Here is a 17,631-nt window from a genome sequence, read left to right on the forward strand (position 1 = left end):
ACCAACTCCACTAAGGTTAAGAGAAGTACTGAAAGAAGCCTTTCATTACAACAGCTTTTGAACTCATTCAACCAGACAAGATCTGGAATGACCCATTACTGGTATCTTGAGTATAAATCTCTCTATTCCGAACTATTCTAATGATTCAGATGATGGATATTCACAAGTTGGATCCTCTATTTGTTAGGGTAGAGGTCTGTGCTCTGCTGCACTTCTGTACTTCTCTACCACACATTAGATGGAAGGTTTCACCGGGGTTACTATCTCTAATTCATCTTGACAAAACTTTAAAGGTGGACTCTCCTCTTAACATGTGTTGTAAAGATGTAAAGAGAGCACAAACATCTACCTAATGCATAGAGGATCCAAATCCGAATGACAGTAAATGTAAATGTTGCTAATGGGTACTCACTTATTAGCCATGAAACCACAGGATCTCATTCTCATTTAAAAGTAGTCTTGCAATGACAATAAAGTCACTCTCAATGGTACAGTTTTGAACTTGACCTTCTAGAATAGGCTAAGAAGAAAGCAACGGGAGTCACTCAATTTTTACACTTTTAACCCATTCTACTGAATGCAAACTTTGGACCAATGGTTTATAATTAACAATCAAACCAGTGGAACTTTTTTCAATGATTCTCCAGCATCAGGCATATTTCACTTTGAATAACTTTTCTGCCAATCTATCTTGAGTACAGTTTCTTTTTTAATTACTCCATTGCAGCATTACTAAAGTAGTGCCATGCATGGTTTACTAAGAAACAAAAAAGTAGTGCTATGCATGCTTTTAGAATTAGTTTAAAGTCTTACCCCAAAAAAAAAAAAGCTTAAAGTTAATCTCTCTTTTTTTTTGTTAAGCTTTTATTTGCCACCAAATGCAAATACAAACATGAGATTTTTTTTGAATTGGTAGCATTATATTCGGGGTGGAGGACTATTACAAGTACAAAACAAGAAGAGTCCAATTTCATGACTTATTCATTAAGAGGTGCAAGTCATTCATTAGTAGTTGAGCAATATATCATAAGTTTTTCAACCAAAAGACCCGAGAACAACAATTACTGTAGAGTAACATACATGATCAACTAATGTTAAATAAAAACCCTAGAAGCCTAAAAGATTTTGTGATAATTCGACCAAAGAATGCAGTGATCATAAGTTTTTCATTTTATATTGAGGCTCATTGAGGCCATCTATCTTATGCACAATCACTTTTATATATAATTTAACTTTATGGTAATACTTCGCCTCTTACCCAAAAAATACAAACTGTTACTATGATTGATATTTTGCCAATTTTGAGATTGAGGTTCAGGTCTTGAAACCCAAGTAGCCTAAAAACTAATTTAGGTCATCCATTTTATTCCCAGTGGCCCATATACTCTTTTCTTTTTTTAGGTATATAGGCCATACTGATTCACCATAACTGATTTAATATAAACCCTAAAACGAGAAGATTATATTTTGGTCTGCATTTATGCATTAATATCAAACACTCATTTCCCCCAATGGTTTATAACTCTTTTTCAGTTCCTTCACCGAAAAAAGGAAGGATCTGTGTTGACCAGTCAAACGGAAAAACCCAAAAAAGGATCGGTCAAAGAAAAAATAAAATAAAAATGTTTGAACGGGAACGTGCATTAACTGATTCATTCATTTTCTTTACTTTGACTATGAATACACGTCACTCTAAACTCTGAAGAAGCACAACAATATCAACATACTAAAATTACAAAATTAAAGAAAGAAGAAGAAGAAGAAGAAGAAGAAGAAGAAGAAGAAGAAGAAGGAGAGGAAGGAAAAGAAGAAGAATCAGTTCTGAAGGAGTGAATGATAGAGGAATCTTCTTAGGAAGAAGAAGAAGAATCGAACTTGTAATGCTTATCAACTGCAACCATTACGTCCCAAATGCAACTGAGACCTTTGGGAATGGTGACAAGATCTCCGGCACCGAACTCCACAAAATCCGATGACCCTTTTGTGTATGCTTTCACCTTCCCTCTAAGTAAATAGCATGTCTCTTCTGCATCATATTTCAGGGGGAATTTTCCCGGCGGACAACCCCATCTTTTGTTCATCATCATGATGGAAGAACACCAAACAAGAACCAAGAATTAAACAACAAAACCACTTAAAAATTTATGTATATTTTGTTTTCTTTCGTTTTTTCACCTTAAAAGTTGATGAAGAGAAGAAAAACACAACTTACTTGGGCCATGTCTTGATACCCAGTTCAGACAAGCGTGATTCAGATGGATTTCTCTCTACAGAGATTCTAAGATTGTTAACCGCCGAGCCTGGCTTGAACTCCATGCTCATTAAACGAAGACGACGAGGAGGAGAAGAAGAAGAAGAAGAAGAAGGCAAAGAGTGATGGGTTGTGTCGAATTCTATAATCTGAGCTTCTTTGGATATATATTACGGAAAGAGAGGAATCTTTATAGAATTAATAAGAAGGCCGAGAAGTCCGGACAAGACAAGAGATATATAGAGAATAATCAAATCAACTGATACCATGAAGGGTTTCATTTTTCAATGCTTTTTTACAGCATTTTGGTGATGGCTGAGATTCTCATCTATTGGAGATTACGACCTAAAAGGATCTTGATTTCTAAGCGGTAAAAGAATGAGTGGATGAGATGTTGCCACGAGTAATATTGGTTTTGTCGGCGATTTTTTGCGGGAAAAAAATCGAGTGGTGACCTTTTTAGGAAAGCGTGCGTCGTGTGTCCTTATCCTATCCGGTCAAACGGTTGATCAGATTATCTGGACTGGCATGAAACACTTGTCCACTTCTCACTGGGCAGTGATTTTGAACCTTTGACTGATACTTTGGACATGAGCGCTTCTGTCGTACACTTCGTCACTTCATCTTATAAGACAAACCGGAGAAACTAGAACCCGTAAACGTATCGGATTTTGCACCGATACATCAGTATCTGAATTCGGGAAGCAATATTACAAGTTAGAACTTGATTAGAGATTTGAATCCAAAATTTTATCAAATATTCAATAATAATTCGATCTAATAAATTATTCGATTATTATTGATTGTTAATTAGTCAATTTTTTTTCTTTATTTTTTATTTTTTATTTTTGATTACCAATTACCCGTTTCTAAATCCAATTATCAACCATTTTTCATAAAAATGGAATACGAATTTGAAGGTAGATTTTTACTATCCATTTACAAGTCTAGTTTGAACATAAATTTGATTTTGTTTTTGCAAATCAAGATCATCTACTTGAGGAGAAGGCGTGGTGATTCAGATCATGTTAGAGGTGTCCAACACATGTTCCATATAGGGTTCGGTTGCCCCTTATCACCGTTGAGTGAATGGTGAATTTTGGGAATGTAAACTATCTATATGTGGACGTGCTTCTAGCAGTGACTCTCATATAAAGATAATAAGACTGAAGGTTTTGAATTTGAATCTCCGTTTCTCTATACCTCTTCCCCACCATTCCTATCTTGTCAAACTACCAACAAGAAGGTATTGTCAATGACATAAAACCTATAATGAAGATATGTGAGGGAAACATAGATTTTCACTCTAACAGATAACTCTCAAAGTAAGAATGGAGAAAATGATGAATATAAATATAGTCCTTGCACACCTCATTACCATGAATGAAATTCCAAATTCTCTTCTCAGTCTCTTTTTTAGTAGCCACCCTCGAAATAGCAACATTCTCTTGTCCTTGTTAAACTCAACATCTTCCCTAAACCCTAAATCGGGGAGGGAACAATGCTCAAATAATTCTCCTCCATCGAATAATCCTTTTTTTTAAGTAGAGGTGTCTATGTGTTTCCAGAAGGTACCCACCAATCACATTAAGATGGTAAAACAAAAAAGTAAAAAGAGTCAGGAATTATGGAAGAAGAAATGCTCAATGACCCAATGACCTTTCAGAGCAACATAGAAAGCTCTTGAGCATAGACAGCAAAGAGAGGGTCAAGAAGGGCAGGTGTGAGGTCGATTGAACGAAGCTCAAAAGTCAGTTATAAACAATGGGCGTCCAACCGACCGATGCAGCTGTGCACCAGACCTGGGTCCTCTCCAGGCATATTTCATGGCTCTGAGCACCTGAAAATGCAAACCAGGGTGCTTTTCTCATCCCTTCATAAAATTATGACCAAACTAACATGAGAAGAATTAATGAAATGATGTTGAGAGGTTTGTTTAATGTCCTTTTCGTAACCTAAACTAGGTTCCCATAGAAGAACGCACCAAAACCACCCATACTATGGTCACCCAAAAGAAGAAAAAAACCACCCATACTATTAGGAAGTTCTCTTGATGTTTGCGACCAAACTCCATGGTATTCAATGGATGTTAAAAGACATGATGGTTACCAAAAACGAATGCATTCACGCCATCATGAAGGTTCACAAATCCTCAAAATACCTTTTATCATGCGTAGAACGGAAGGATCTAGAAAAACTTAGTCCCAAGGAAAAAAAACTCTCAAAAAGAAGAAAAATGTGAATGCCGGTGACATGTTGATTTTTATTGTCAGACACCATAAGAATGCATGTATGTATTTATTTCTAATGAAAATGATATGTTGATGAATAAAATGAGCTGAAAAAATGGGCACAGAAATTGCGAAGTCAATGGAGTGGATGAAAATTCATCTAAGCTAAATAGAAGAAACATTTCACACTCAGGGCCGGTCATGCATTCTTCACCATACGCTTTATATTGTCAGCAGAAAAGAGAAATCAACTAGAAGAGGAAAAATGTCAAAAACTCTTCTGAAACTCGGTTTCATGTCAAAATCAAAGATTGGCCATTGAATAATTAAATCCGTGATTGATGAGGTCCAAAATTAACTTATTCATGTGATACCATCCACTTGACACCACCAAAATTAACCAAAGCAATTGAACCATTAAGTCTAGAACCTTCTAGAGGGAAATTTTCAAAAAGTTTACTAAAGTTGGCAAGATCAACTAATAAAAAAATTTGTTTTCCTTGCAGTGACCGCAAGTTGTCTGAATCCTGACTTACAGGGAACCAGTCATAAGCAATCAGACCAGGATCAAATTCACCTCTGTTTTGGGGGGCGGTTGAGAGTGTTGCCTACAAGATTCTAGCAATATGAGAACACATTGATGGGTAAAGGAATGAGAGAGAAGTCTGTACTATGCAAACTATCACATAGGAAGCAGTGAGATATACACCAGATAATACAAACAGCAATTCGAATCACCAAAATTTCAGCCTCCTAAGTTTCCTCTATCATTCTCATGAAGGTGGATGAATGAAGAAAATATACCCTTGGAGCAGTTACAGTTCGCTACCTATTTGGGTCTGTCAACCTCAACCTTAGCCACCTTTCTTCGCTCCATTTGACCTGTCAATGGGCATTGCATTTCTGTCCAACTGATAGGAACCATGGTAGCACCTAGAAAATTCCACAAACATAACCATTGAGATACATTGCTAGCATAACAACCACAGTTCCCTACATAAAAAGCATAAGAAATTTATCTACAATGGAGGAAACAAAAGCAGCTTTTTTTTTTTTTTTTTTTTTTTTTGGTGCAGGAGGAGGGTTGGGGTTGTTGTGCTTTCCAACTTTTTATTGGGATACAAATATACAAGGCCAGAGAAGATGTTGGCAATTCAATGGGATAGAGAGCAGGTCATCTTTTATCTCATTTGGGTAGGTTACATAGGTTTGAAATGAGTTGTACCCTCACATTAACCATCTTCCTATCATTCTTTATGTGGTCAAAGGTAGAAGCTACCTACCCAGAAATATGGTGCAAATTTATTTATTTATTTTTCTTATTTACCAACCTAACTAACAATTACATCCCATTTTCTACAATTAACTTCCATGCATTTTAATCCCTTGTATTTTTACTTGTAACAACTACAAAAGCTATACCCAGCACATAAAGCTGTATCTAACAAGGTCTAAGGAGGGTCATATGTGCATAGCTTTACCACTGTTTCCATAAAGGTTTTTAGCAGTTTTTTGTAACTAGTATATTACAATTTCAAGGGTCAAAACCCAAGTCATTCGGATTGGTGACACATTCAGCCATTTTGATTACAGGTGTTTTTCAATAAGAATTATAATTTCTTCTCATAAAAAGATCTTTTTTTATCAACAAGTGCATTACTTTTGTGGCTCAAAAAATGCCATAAAGGTTGCAAGATAATAAACATTCCCCACAATTATTGAAGCCCAGCACCACATCCCCACAACCCACAACCAAAAATAAATAAATAAATGAATAAGAAGGAATGTCTTGTGTATGTCATTGCAGTTGCAAATAGGTGTGCAGCTGTTCCAAAGTATACTACATACCATTGGAACCAATGTATAAGCAAACAAGATGAATTTGAAGGGAAATGACCCACTACAAGAAAACTTAATATCAGCTGGAACAGATGATGAAACTAACAGAAAACAAGTACTGCAGTGAGCTAAAAGGGCGCAAAAAATACTATAACACACATCAAATAATCAAAGCCCCAATGGAAGAATTACAAGAACAGTTATGTTTGAATTCCAAAGTAAGCAAAAGCAAATTTACCTGCTATGCTCTCAGCAGACACAACACCTAGTTCATTTTTTGCTGTGGAAAGATAATATGCCCGCGCATCTCCAAGGGACAGCTAATTTCTGGTCAAGGTTGATATTTTAGGTAGCAAATAACATGAACCAAATAGCAGAACAAAAGATAAGAAACAATAAGAAGTCAATTACAAACAGGGCCTCCTGAAATCCTCATATCTATCATTAAGGACCATTCTCCTTTTCTTGACTGGACACAAATTCAAGAAGAGAGCAAATGATGTTGGATTGCATCCAGCTCTGAACACCAACCACCCACACGTTTCATCTTGAGTATGTATTATTTCGAAGCAAGGAGAAAGGAGATTATCATAATTCATAAGGTTTGTCGGAATTTTCCTTTTCTACTTAATACTGGAAAATACTCTACAACTTTTAGAGATATCATTCATTCCTTCATAACTTTAGAGTAATAGTATTAACTGATAAAGCAACCATGTCACTCCATGGTGATTTTGAAAAAGCATACAAAGGTTGATATGCATCAATCAAGTGTGAAGAGGGAAAATGATAAACTTTTTAAAAATAGCGAGCTTCTGAATTTAAAAAACCCAATTGATAATATAGAAAAGGGGCAGGCTTTGGCACAATGCTCGGCACAAATTGTAGCCTGAGGTCAAGTCATCGAAACAGCCTCTCAGCATAAATCGCTGGGTTAAAACTGCATAGGGACTTGCCTCTCCAGGTTCTGCTTGTGCAAGAATCTTTGGCACCGGATTCACCCTTCTATAATTGATAATACAAAAGGACAAATAATGGGTCAGTGAGAAATATGCCTTCACTTTTATATGTAACAAATCAAATAAAGATAACTAATAAAGTGAAGAAACCTCCAGCCTGTGGTGCTCCAAAAGCCGATGCTGACCAGGAGGTCTCAAGTTCAAACCTCCCACCTGTTATCTTCTCCCCCCCCCCCCTCCCCTACCTATCAGAGAAAGGGGGAAAATTAAGTGAAGAAACCAAGTTTGGCAATTGAACTCCAATGTCACTCTTTTTACAATTTTTTCCAATTGTCAATGAACCTATTACTTCACTTGTACTTCATTTGTACGATAGAGAACAGTCCAATAAACAAATGATTATCTAACTCCAACTTGTAACCATACTCAAACTTTGTAGAATATTGACCTTAAGCCCATGTCAACATATGTTCTTACAGAATAGATCTATTCCCTGAAAAAAGAGACTATTTTTAACAGACAAATATCATAACTGTTCAAGCAAAAAGGATACAACTACAGCTTTAACAATGTCCCCTGGGCGAAAACATAAGTGCATGTCCACTTTGTCAATTTCTGTTGCTCGAACATCCTGCTGCCTGTTAAAACAGATATCCATCATTGAGGTTTAAAGGATTGGCAATTCTAGCGAAAGGTGGCCAACAAGCCCATTCTAAATCTGAATACTCACAATAATGTAAATCTGTGTAGAAAGTCACTTTACTGATAAAATCAAAGTAGTCCGCCATCGATTGTTCAAGCATATTCCAGACAAGAAATTTTCAATCACCCATATAACCAACAAACAGGAAGAAAACTAGGACGAGGAAATGAACTAAAATATCATGGTTATTCTACTTCCACTAATTGAAGATTGAGTTACGGTTTGAAACATTTCCAACCCAGTCAATCAGTAGTATAGCTGGTCTCCTGATGATTCAACCAAATGTCCTTTAGTGAGGTTACCAAACTTTTAGGTCTCTGAGTATTAAGGTTAGACGTTGCAATAGAGAAACCATCAAACAATTAGCACATGCTGAGTGATATCACTGGAACCCAATACCCTACTTGAGTTTGCCATGGGCCACATGAAGAGTAGAAAGCTCAAAAGGATCAGTGGCAAAAGAGTAAATAAAGTGAATGTTTAAAGAACTGGCATAACTGTAAATTGAAATTCACAATTGAATGGGAATACAGTAACTTGTTAGAACTTCAACAATTCAACCTATAAGAAGAGGAACATATGTGATAGTGTACCGTAAGTTGAAGGGATAAATTTAAGTTTAATAGTACTAAAGCATGTTAAATAATTGATGGTGAAAGGAAAGGGCAAATTTGTAAAGAACAGTTAAGGTGTTATTATGACTTTATGAGGGCAGGCCTTGGTGCAACGGTAAATGTTGCTCTTTTGTTACCTAGTGGTCATGGGTTCAATTCTCGGACACAACCTCTTTACGAAAGCCAGGGGTAAGGTTTATTATGTTACGACCCTTTTTAGGCCTGCATCAATGCAGTAACCAATAATACCTAGTAGGTCATCCTGGCTGGTCTGCAATAACCAACACTGAATATTTATTACTGAAATTCTCATCTGAAAACTTCTTTTTGGGGCTCAAGGTCTTATTAAAGCAGACTACTAATTACTGCCTGCCTTCTTTGAGAAGGGCTTTGATGTAGCTGTTAGATGCTGCACTCCTATATTTCTTTTAGAATATAACTACAACTGGCTAATGAAGTACTTTCAATATTGTTGATGCTGATATGATATTATAGGGTCAGTGTCTATTACAGCTTCTTTTTCTCATTGCTGATTGGGACTGTTCGAAATAATTATTAGAATGGTAAAAAATTCGAGGGAAACTCAAGTTTCGACCGGGTGAAAATGGGAAACTAGGTGGAAACTTGGGAAATTCGAGAAACCGATGACTTCCCATTCGACAGGTTTTAGAGAGTAATTTGGGGTGGGATCCTATATTTAAGCTAATTAGAGTATAAAGAATACATTTGTTGTATGTTGCTAAAAAAATCAACGTATATATGTCATTCAATGTACATAACATCAATGTAGAGTTGTCCAAAAAGTACATTATAAACTTAACTACTTAAGCACATAACATTCAATATATAGTTCCTAACTTCAAAATAGTTGACAATAAAAGGAAAATACAACAGTATTAAGAAGAGTGTCAAGAGTGGATTCATCTTGTGAACCGAGTAGTACATGCCCGAACATCCCCCCCAACCAACGAACATAGACATCAATGACATATGCCTATGGTGTCAAGTTAATCGACAACCGAACAGAGTCCGGCACAAATGCTAAGATAACCAACGAGGGAATACGCACTTTGGATGGCGATGGAGGGGGTATTTGGGAAAACATGAAATAAACAAAAAATTGAAATTTGGGAAAACACAAAAACGGAAAAGCCCAAGTTTCCACGAATTTCCAGGTTTCCACAAAATTTCCCAAGCCCCACAATTTCAAAGTCCCGAAATTTGGGAATTTTTCCTTAGAACCGCTGGTCCAACGGGTTGAACCGTTTCGATGAAATTGCGTCAAACCGAGGACTTTTTCCCTCATGAGTTTCGTTTCGCTTTTTCAAAATGGGAAATGAAATTTCGCAAGTTTCGATGGAATTTTGTTCTATGATTATTAGTATCTACCGATGTTGCTGATGATTTATGTGCTTGAGCTGATATTTTACATAAATGATGTTTATCACTTTCTCCATGCTTTCTGGCATCTTCAACTATTATTCTAGACTGTTCGATTTTTAAAATTTGTTCTTGTTGGTCCAAGCTGGAGCCTTTGATATGCATACCTCAGCTTGAGAGGGAAAGGTAATTATATGATTTAATTGCAGCTCTATTGAGATTGATGTTACGGTCCTATTAGAGTTGGGTTGAATCACTAGTTAAGTTGTCATTTAGTTTGAAGTTTGACGCCTACTACTACAAATAGGAACCTTGTATTCAATTTAGTATTAATAAAGGTTTTCTCCTTACTCTCCTTTTCCTTACTTCGTCCATCTTACAAGTAGCTTTTTCCCCTGCCTTTATGCTCAGATTGTTTAAAAGATCTCCATATTTCTTCTCCTATTCTTTTCTCAAAATCTACTTTGGCTCCATTTCTGAAAATTTTTGAACTTTTTCAATTTTAGATCATCTACGTCCTTATCCCATTGTCATGTCTTACAACTAGGTTTCTAAGTCTTAGTCTCAATGGCCACTTAAATCTCATAATTCCACCACCAAGTCTGCCTGAAAGAATTATATCTTCCTTTTAATTCGCTTACAATATCTTTAACAACTGTCTTGACGAAAGTAGTCATTGCATTTTCCCACCTTACCGTAGTCTCGCTTTCCTTGTTTGACTACTTTAACAATAAATGATTTCAAGGTATCTCTTTTTAAGTTCCATCATTGTATCCCAGTTTGAATAAGCTCACATTTCTTACAATTCTGCTTAATGTGGTACATATCCATGATAGTGATCAATGTTGCATGATTGGGATTCCTTAGGGATAACCTTATAGTCCTCATGTAACAACCTGCTTGACCTTCTAGTTAGGAAGAAAACTATTTGGCTACTGTGATCTCACTTTTGAAGGTAATTAAATGCTCTTCTATTTCTGAAGTGCTTCAATGGCTATATCATAGACCACCGCAAAATCTAAAGCTGAGACCCCATCCTCGTTCCTCATAGAAAAACCATATACTCCTCCATATCTCCTCTATGAGCTCTCCCAATTTGCCCATTCAGATCAAAACCCACAATAATTTTCTCCTCTTGACTAAAACCTTGCACTAAAAATCCACCCATGTGTCCCAAAATTGTTTCCACTTTCATCGAGTCCTACTTTGGGTGTTTAAGCAGCAATTATATTGAATAAAATCTCTCTAAAACACAAGCTTGATCAATATGGTCCAATCCCCACGAAGATTAACTAAAGTCCCACTCCACTTACACTAGTGTTATTTATTAGACCAAAAACCCCCATTGGGCCAGTTCCATCTAGGCTAATTTCCAAACCCAGCAATGTTGGTTCAACCACTCTAGTGCATGCTACCACATCATTATATTAGTACATTGGGCCCATCAAAATGTGTGACAAGAAGGAAACTCAAGCATGTACATAATAGTCAATCCATTACATTTGTAACAATTGTTGCACATGTTAATCTTGGAATGTCGAATTATCATCTTCATTCTATAGTCCTACACAAAGCATGAAATCTAGATATGGGATATTGCAAGGCTTCTCTTTAAATAATGAGTTTTTTTGGCTCTTGACAGTTAACTATGTTGCATAGGTACCCTATGTTTGCAAAGGTATAAATGATCCAGGATGTTTACCTGCCAAGAGCTCTGATCTTGGAGATGAACTTTCCTAAGCTTGAAATTTGATCTCACAATAACTAGCCACAAATGTAATTTATTTATGTTTGGGGAAAAAAGGGATTCTCACCTAATAGTGCCCGTAAACTTTTCCCTCACAGATTTGGCACCAACACACATTATGTCAGCTGAAGCCATTCTAGCCATCACCTTAGTAACCTGCCATCGAAATTGAATACAAAGTTAAAGCACCTGACATAAGTATACTAATAACAGATAATGCAGTTTCTTAGAGAGCATCAACGGGCACAGAAATACTTTGAACTGAAATTTAAAACTACACTACCATCCCTTTAAACTGGAGTTAGCAAGCCTGATTTCAAGTTGATACACTAACGGATAATGATCGAAGGGTCAGAAATACAAAACAAGATATCGCAATATTTGGGCATAAAAAGATTGAATTTCAGCTAATTTGGTAGAGTGTTCATCAGAAGCTGCTCTAATGATCCAATTAGAAGAAGCAGATTGCAGTCTGTTAAATCGTAAGCATAACCGAACTAACGCAGCAGCACCATTTTTTTCAGGTTATCAAGAAGTCAGTACAAGGGGAAAAAACAAGGCTAGGTCAGATGCAGTTTGCAGATAATAAGGAACAGATCCAACTAAGTCACGAAAGCAACTGAGACGGAAGCCTTAAAGATGAAAATTCGCTTCGAGATAAAGTTAGCTTTCATCTACATTCTACTTCAGATTGAGCAACACGGGTAAACTACAAACACAACTGTAACAAGAGAAACTTACGCGCGCAATGACAACGGAGCCTGGTTCCGGGACGGCGCCGTGGGCCTTGTTTCCAGTGACTTGAACAGTTGATCTCTGAAGAAGTCAGATACACATCGTATAATCTTATTAGCAGGTAAAATTGATGAATTTACATACAAAAACCCTAAAGATGAGAAGTCGATAAAAACCTGGTCGGATGAATCATGGGAAGGAGGAATGATGGAAAGGCGTCCGTTGAGGGAAGCGTAGACGAGCTGATTGTGAGGACCAATGTATGTACCCTTCCCTGCTATTAGACTCGACGACCTTCCGAGGACTTCACCCGGAGTCACCAGCTTCTCTCCTTCCTCTTCTACCTCCATCACCATCGCCGCCACTCACTTTGTTCCCAGCTCAGTGATTGTGAGTTGCGAATCACAAATTCACAACTTCCCTCCTTTTTCCAAAGATTTTTGTTTTCGGGTTTTCAAATGGGTCGAAAGACTCGAAACTCACCGAAACCAGTCTCTCTGCGATTTTGCTTCATGCTTCAGTGCTGCGAACGGCTCAGATTGAGCCATAAAATATAAACGAATTTACATCCGTTGATTTACAATATGTGAGGCTGATTTGATTTGAAGTGAAATAATCGGTTCAAAAGCAAACCGGTTCAAGGAAGCCAATTGAAATGAAAAATCCAAGGAAAGCTAATCGCCTTAATAGCAGATTAATACATCATATGAAGTAAAAACTTGGTTTTAGCAAGCCACACAACAACAAATAGGATTTTTGGGTATGGTTTTTACTTTTTACCTCATGGTTATAAAAACCATTGTCATATAGTCATTTTCCCATCGGTATACATAAAACCGTCGCCAAATACAATATTCTCCAACGGTTTCCATGAAACCATCGTGAAAAAATGAATATATGACAACATCATTGTCTTCATCAATTGATTTGTATTACAGTCCAAACATGTAAGTGTTACTAGGGTAGCAATCAAAGTTCCCATCTCCAAATCCATATTTAGTCTGGTAACCTAAATAATCATTCAAATGAAACTTCACTTTTTTTATAAAATTGTGGCATGTATTTGATGCCAGAGATTCTATATCCCATTTAGATGACGCTTAGTTGTTTTGTGAGAGACCTGAATTTCTCCAATTTCCAAAAGCATCTTCTTGGCATTCTTGAAGAACAAACATGATCAGCTTTTGGTGTCAACTGCATAGGTAACAAGTAAATCAAGTTAATTAAAATTATAGCCAGAGATCATTCATTTGTGAAAATTGATCAAGTATTAATAGCAAATCAATGTCCAAATGTTCATGTAGTTAGCAAGGGTCTCTTGAGAACTTGGAACATAAGACTGAGAAAATTTTCTTAGGATTTTTTACAAATCAAACTCTTAGCTAGGTATATTACAAAAAGTGGAGGATGATCAACATCCTTGCAGGAAAAATATAATGTTAATTAAGGAATTTTTTTAAAACTAATTCTCATTCTCTATTTTGTCTATTTAAATAAATGTATATGAGAATCATTTTTGGTATAAAATGAAAATGATTTGATAACTCGCCCATAAAAAGTTATAAATTGTAGAATGAAAAATAAGATTAGTATGTCAATAAAAATAAAAAGTTGATAAAAAATAATAATGAAAATTGAGAATAGATCATTAAGGATTGGGAATAAGAAAATAAAAGAAAAATATTATTTTTATAAAAAGAACATATGATAAAAAGAATGTATGATTTTTATTATACTCTCAATTCTACTTAATAGAAAAAATTTATTATCTAAAATTCATGATAAACAAAAAGTCTATAATGAATTTTGAGTGTTTTTCTAATTTTTCAAACAAAAATGTGACTTCAACGGGTTCCAAACACATAAAAATTCTTCAGCTCTCCAAACAGATTACCTGAGTTGGGATGACTCCGATTCCTTGTGGGAAAAACCAGCATGGGGGAAATTAAAGACAATCCAATCAAATTTCATACCCTTGAGAAACTTATTGCCTGACATATTTGTAGCATCGACTCCATGAAGAACCATACACCCTCTACTCTCCAAAAAGATTACCTGTAGTGTTTCTTGAAAACAGCTGAAATACAAAACCAACAATCTCTGACATTAGTGCAAAAATCAAATATTGTTTATAATCTTAAACGAATTTAATTGAAACTGAAATACCTTTTCAATTGAGAGAAGTGGCAATCATGTTCTCAACAGAACCAAAAGCCTTGGCCAAACAAGCAGAGAAGGAGAAATCTCCCTCCCCAACCAACAGTATCTTCTGAGAACTTTTGGAATGCTTTATCTTTTTCTCTTTTGGCAAACCATCCTTGGAAGCTTTGATCTTGGCAACAGTAGAGACATGAGCAATAGATTTAACATCTTCAATATCAAGTAGAGTTGCCGTTTCGTCTTCTGAAGCTAGGCTGGTATATGGGTTAATAGAGGCAGGAGGAGATGGCTCATCAGCTTCTTTGAACTCAGCATAAGGTACAACAATAACTACCTCTCCTTCATCTTCTTCTGAAACATTCAAGTCTGTCCCCACCTTCGGACAGTGTTTAAGTACAACATTGAGCATCCTGATGATAACCCAACATAAAAACATGTAGGAACTACCATACAAACAATACATACATGAATAGTACAACACTGGATTCATGAATCTCCAATTGAGTCACCAGATGGGTTACCCAAGGGGGAAAAATAAAAAAGAAGTCACCAGTGCCGCTCTTACAAATTTCTGAACCATTCTGGCTTTTGATCTGGCTACTTATTAGAGTGCACTTTAGTAGAAGAGTCCCAGTTTTACCATAAGAGCAAAACTTAGAACAGCTAGCCCTTGCCACCTCAGAATTACATTCCAGGCACCACTTTTGTATCACCCCATATGAACTAAAAAAAACTTAGAATAGCAAGAGCCACAATTTCAGGTTTACATTCCAAGCACCATTTTTGAGTTCGGTCCATATGAACAAAGTCCTGTTTCAAACAGGAAGTACCTCCCACAGTTTTGTTAAACATTGGATACCTCACCTCTTAACTTGTGTAATTTAACCAGAAACACAAGTTTACTATGAAAATTAGGCTTTAATTAGTCGATTGTGATACACAGTTAGGCATTCAGAGGGGCACATCCAACACTTAAAAGATCCATCTGTAATCCAACCAGAAACAAAAATTTCATTCTAGACAGTTAGCTATAATTAGTTGATAGTGATGCAGTCAGGCAATCAAAGTCAAAGGCACATCCAACACACGGAACTGGAGACACCATCACAAGGGATATCCCCCACAAATAAACCCCGATCTCTAAGGCTCGAAGACATAGCTTGTTTTAACTCCATGTTTCCAGTCATTCCATCGACACCTGCAAACCTTCATGATCATCATTTTCCCTCTTGATTGGTGCTTTGATCACTTCTAATATTGAATTGCTTCAAACCGCACTGATGTGGGCCAGTTATCAACTTCTTGTTCCATGTGATACCAGACCATTTCCCTACATCCTCACTGCTAAAAAACCATGGAGTTTGGTTCAATCACCAGTAACCCAGAGCCTTTCCAGTTAGATACTCTATTAGGTCAGTGATTGTCAATTATCCAGGTGCCAGAAGTGCAAGCATCTGACCATCGCAGTTTTCTGTAACGGAAAAACTAAAATAGAAGCAGCAATATAACGAACACCACACAACTCTGAATACTATCTAAAATGAAAACCGCATTCCCTGAGTCAACAAATAGCACCTGAAACAATTTACTCACACTCTGAAGGAGTTACACCACCATACAATGCTTATCCATAGGAAATCCCAGCAGCTTGCTTTCCAAATGATTGATACCTTCAATAGTAAACCATAGCAGCCTCAAGATATCATTGTTACTCTCCATGCCAAAGAAATACTGGATGTATGAAGTGTTCTCATCCAACAATGATGCATTTAACAACTAAATCTATGGCTACCTGCACCTGCCTAATGGTACAAATTATAAGAGAAATTACAAATTCTTAGGGTGTAGAAAATAGAGTGTCAACGTATACTTGGTACCTAATTGCACTTTTTTTTGGGGGATGAATAAATTAGTCCATTACCAAACGACAGAAAGGGGAGCAGAAAGAAAATAGTAAAAGGGCAGTGCGCAGCCAAAAGCAAGTAGCAAACAAAGCCAACTAGCAGCACCAAGCCTAGCAATGGGGAACAAGGGGAGACAGAAGGGAATGAAACTAAATAGACACTAGGCAAAAGGACCAAACAAGGCCAAATGACCTAGCAAACTGAATGAAACCTAAGCAATATTTGATTCCACAGTGTTAGTTTCTTTAGCCTTTTCTTTCTCTAAAATAATTGTCGGTAAGCCCTACAATAAATTAATGTTTGACGAAACTCCATTTTAACCTTAAATGCCAGGTAACCCCACATATAGGCAGATGTTATCATACAACGTCTAATCACTATAATTAGATGATTGAAACAATGTATACCCATTTATTGTCAGATCTAAGAATTACAACTTTTCACTAGTTATATACACCTTGAAACTGTGCTGACTAACTAACTCACAAGCACCATACTAACCTAGTACATCACTATTCGTATGCAACTATAAGGAGGTTGAGGTTCATGACACATTTGAGATTTGAACGAGATCTCGCTGAGATTCTTAAAATATTTGAAATTCAGGTCAAGTTAATTGAGATTGTGTGCTGTCTCATAAGTGGATCCTCTCTTGAGAAGGTGAAGATTTCTGAGATCTTGAAAAGTTTTTGAATTATGGTGTACTCCCTCTAACCACTCACCCATGAGCAAGGTATGGCTTGTTCCCCTTTTTGTTACCTTTTTGGCAAGTATGTAGGCAATTACAGCACAATAAATGAAGCTGGAAATCTGGAACTCCTCCTCCTTGTAGTGTGAGACAGTGAGCCTCTCTACCTATCTCAATTTCTATTCTACCTGTTGGCTCTATTTTCGTTCTCCCTTTCTTCTTGCAATTCTTCTCCTCAATGGGCTCTGAAAAATTCTCACTTTCTGTTTCTCTTATTCCTTTCCATGAGTTTTATATCCCCGTCCCATGGTACTACTGCTCCTTTATTCTTGCAATTTCCTGTGACTGATATTAATGGACTGAACTGCAATATTACAGAAGCAATTCACTAACTGCAGCCCCTAGAATCTGAATGGTTAC

General features: G+C 36.6%; 2 protein-coding genes and 1 pseudogene across 2 annotated transcripts; all 3 read right to left on the reverse strand.

Annotated features, from left to right (window-relative positions):
- Positions 1–1,512: 1,512 nt before the first annotated feature.
- LOC149009880 (uncharacterized) lies at positions 1,513–2,426 on the reverse strand. The gene is made up of 2 exons (XM_089161003.1): positions 2,213–2,426; positions 1,513–2,070 (listed from the first exon to the last, which is right to left on the reverse strand). The coding sequence occupies exons 1-2, from the start codon at positions 2,320–2,322 to the stop codon at positions 1,851–1,853; spliced, it is 330 nt and encodes a 109-aa protein (XP_089017129.1). The 5' UTR covers positions 2,323–2,426; the 3' UTR covers positions 1,513–1,850.
- Positions 2,427–4,553: 2,127 nt separating this feature from the next.
- On the reverse strand, positions 4,554–12,948 carry LOC149009881 (Nucleic acid-binding, OB-fold-like protein). Its single transcript, XM_089161004.1, has 6 exons — positions 12,636–12,948; positions 12,466–12,540; positions 11,792–11,880; positions 7,834–7,918; positions 6,560–6,641; positions 4,554–5,415 (listed from the first exon to the last, which is right to left on the reverse strand). Exons 1-6 carry the CDS (start codon positions 12,813–12,815, stop codon positions 5,312–5,314), a joined length of 615 nt encoding a protein of 204 aa, XP_089017130.1. The 5' UTR covers positions 12,816–12,948; the 3' UTR covers positions 4,554–5,311.
- A 397-nt stretch (positions 12,949–13,345) lies between these two features.
- LOC149009882 (uncharacterized protein At4g26485-like) lies at positions 13,346–16,680 on the reverse strand (annotated as a pseudogene).
- Positions 16,681–17,631: the final 951 nt, after the last annotated feature.

Source organism: Hakea prostrata, chromosome 7, assembly GCF_041222555.1.
Source record: "Hakea prostrata isolate BN-2017 chromosome 7, UWA_Hpros_2, whole genome shotgun sequence".
Taxonomy (NCBI): Eukaryota; Viridiplantae; Streptophyta; class Magnoliopsida; order Proteales; family Proteaceae; genus Hakea; species Hakea prostrata.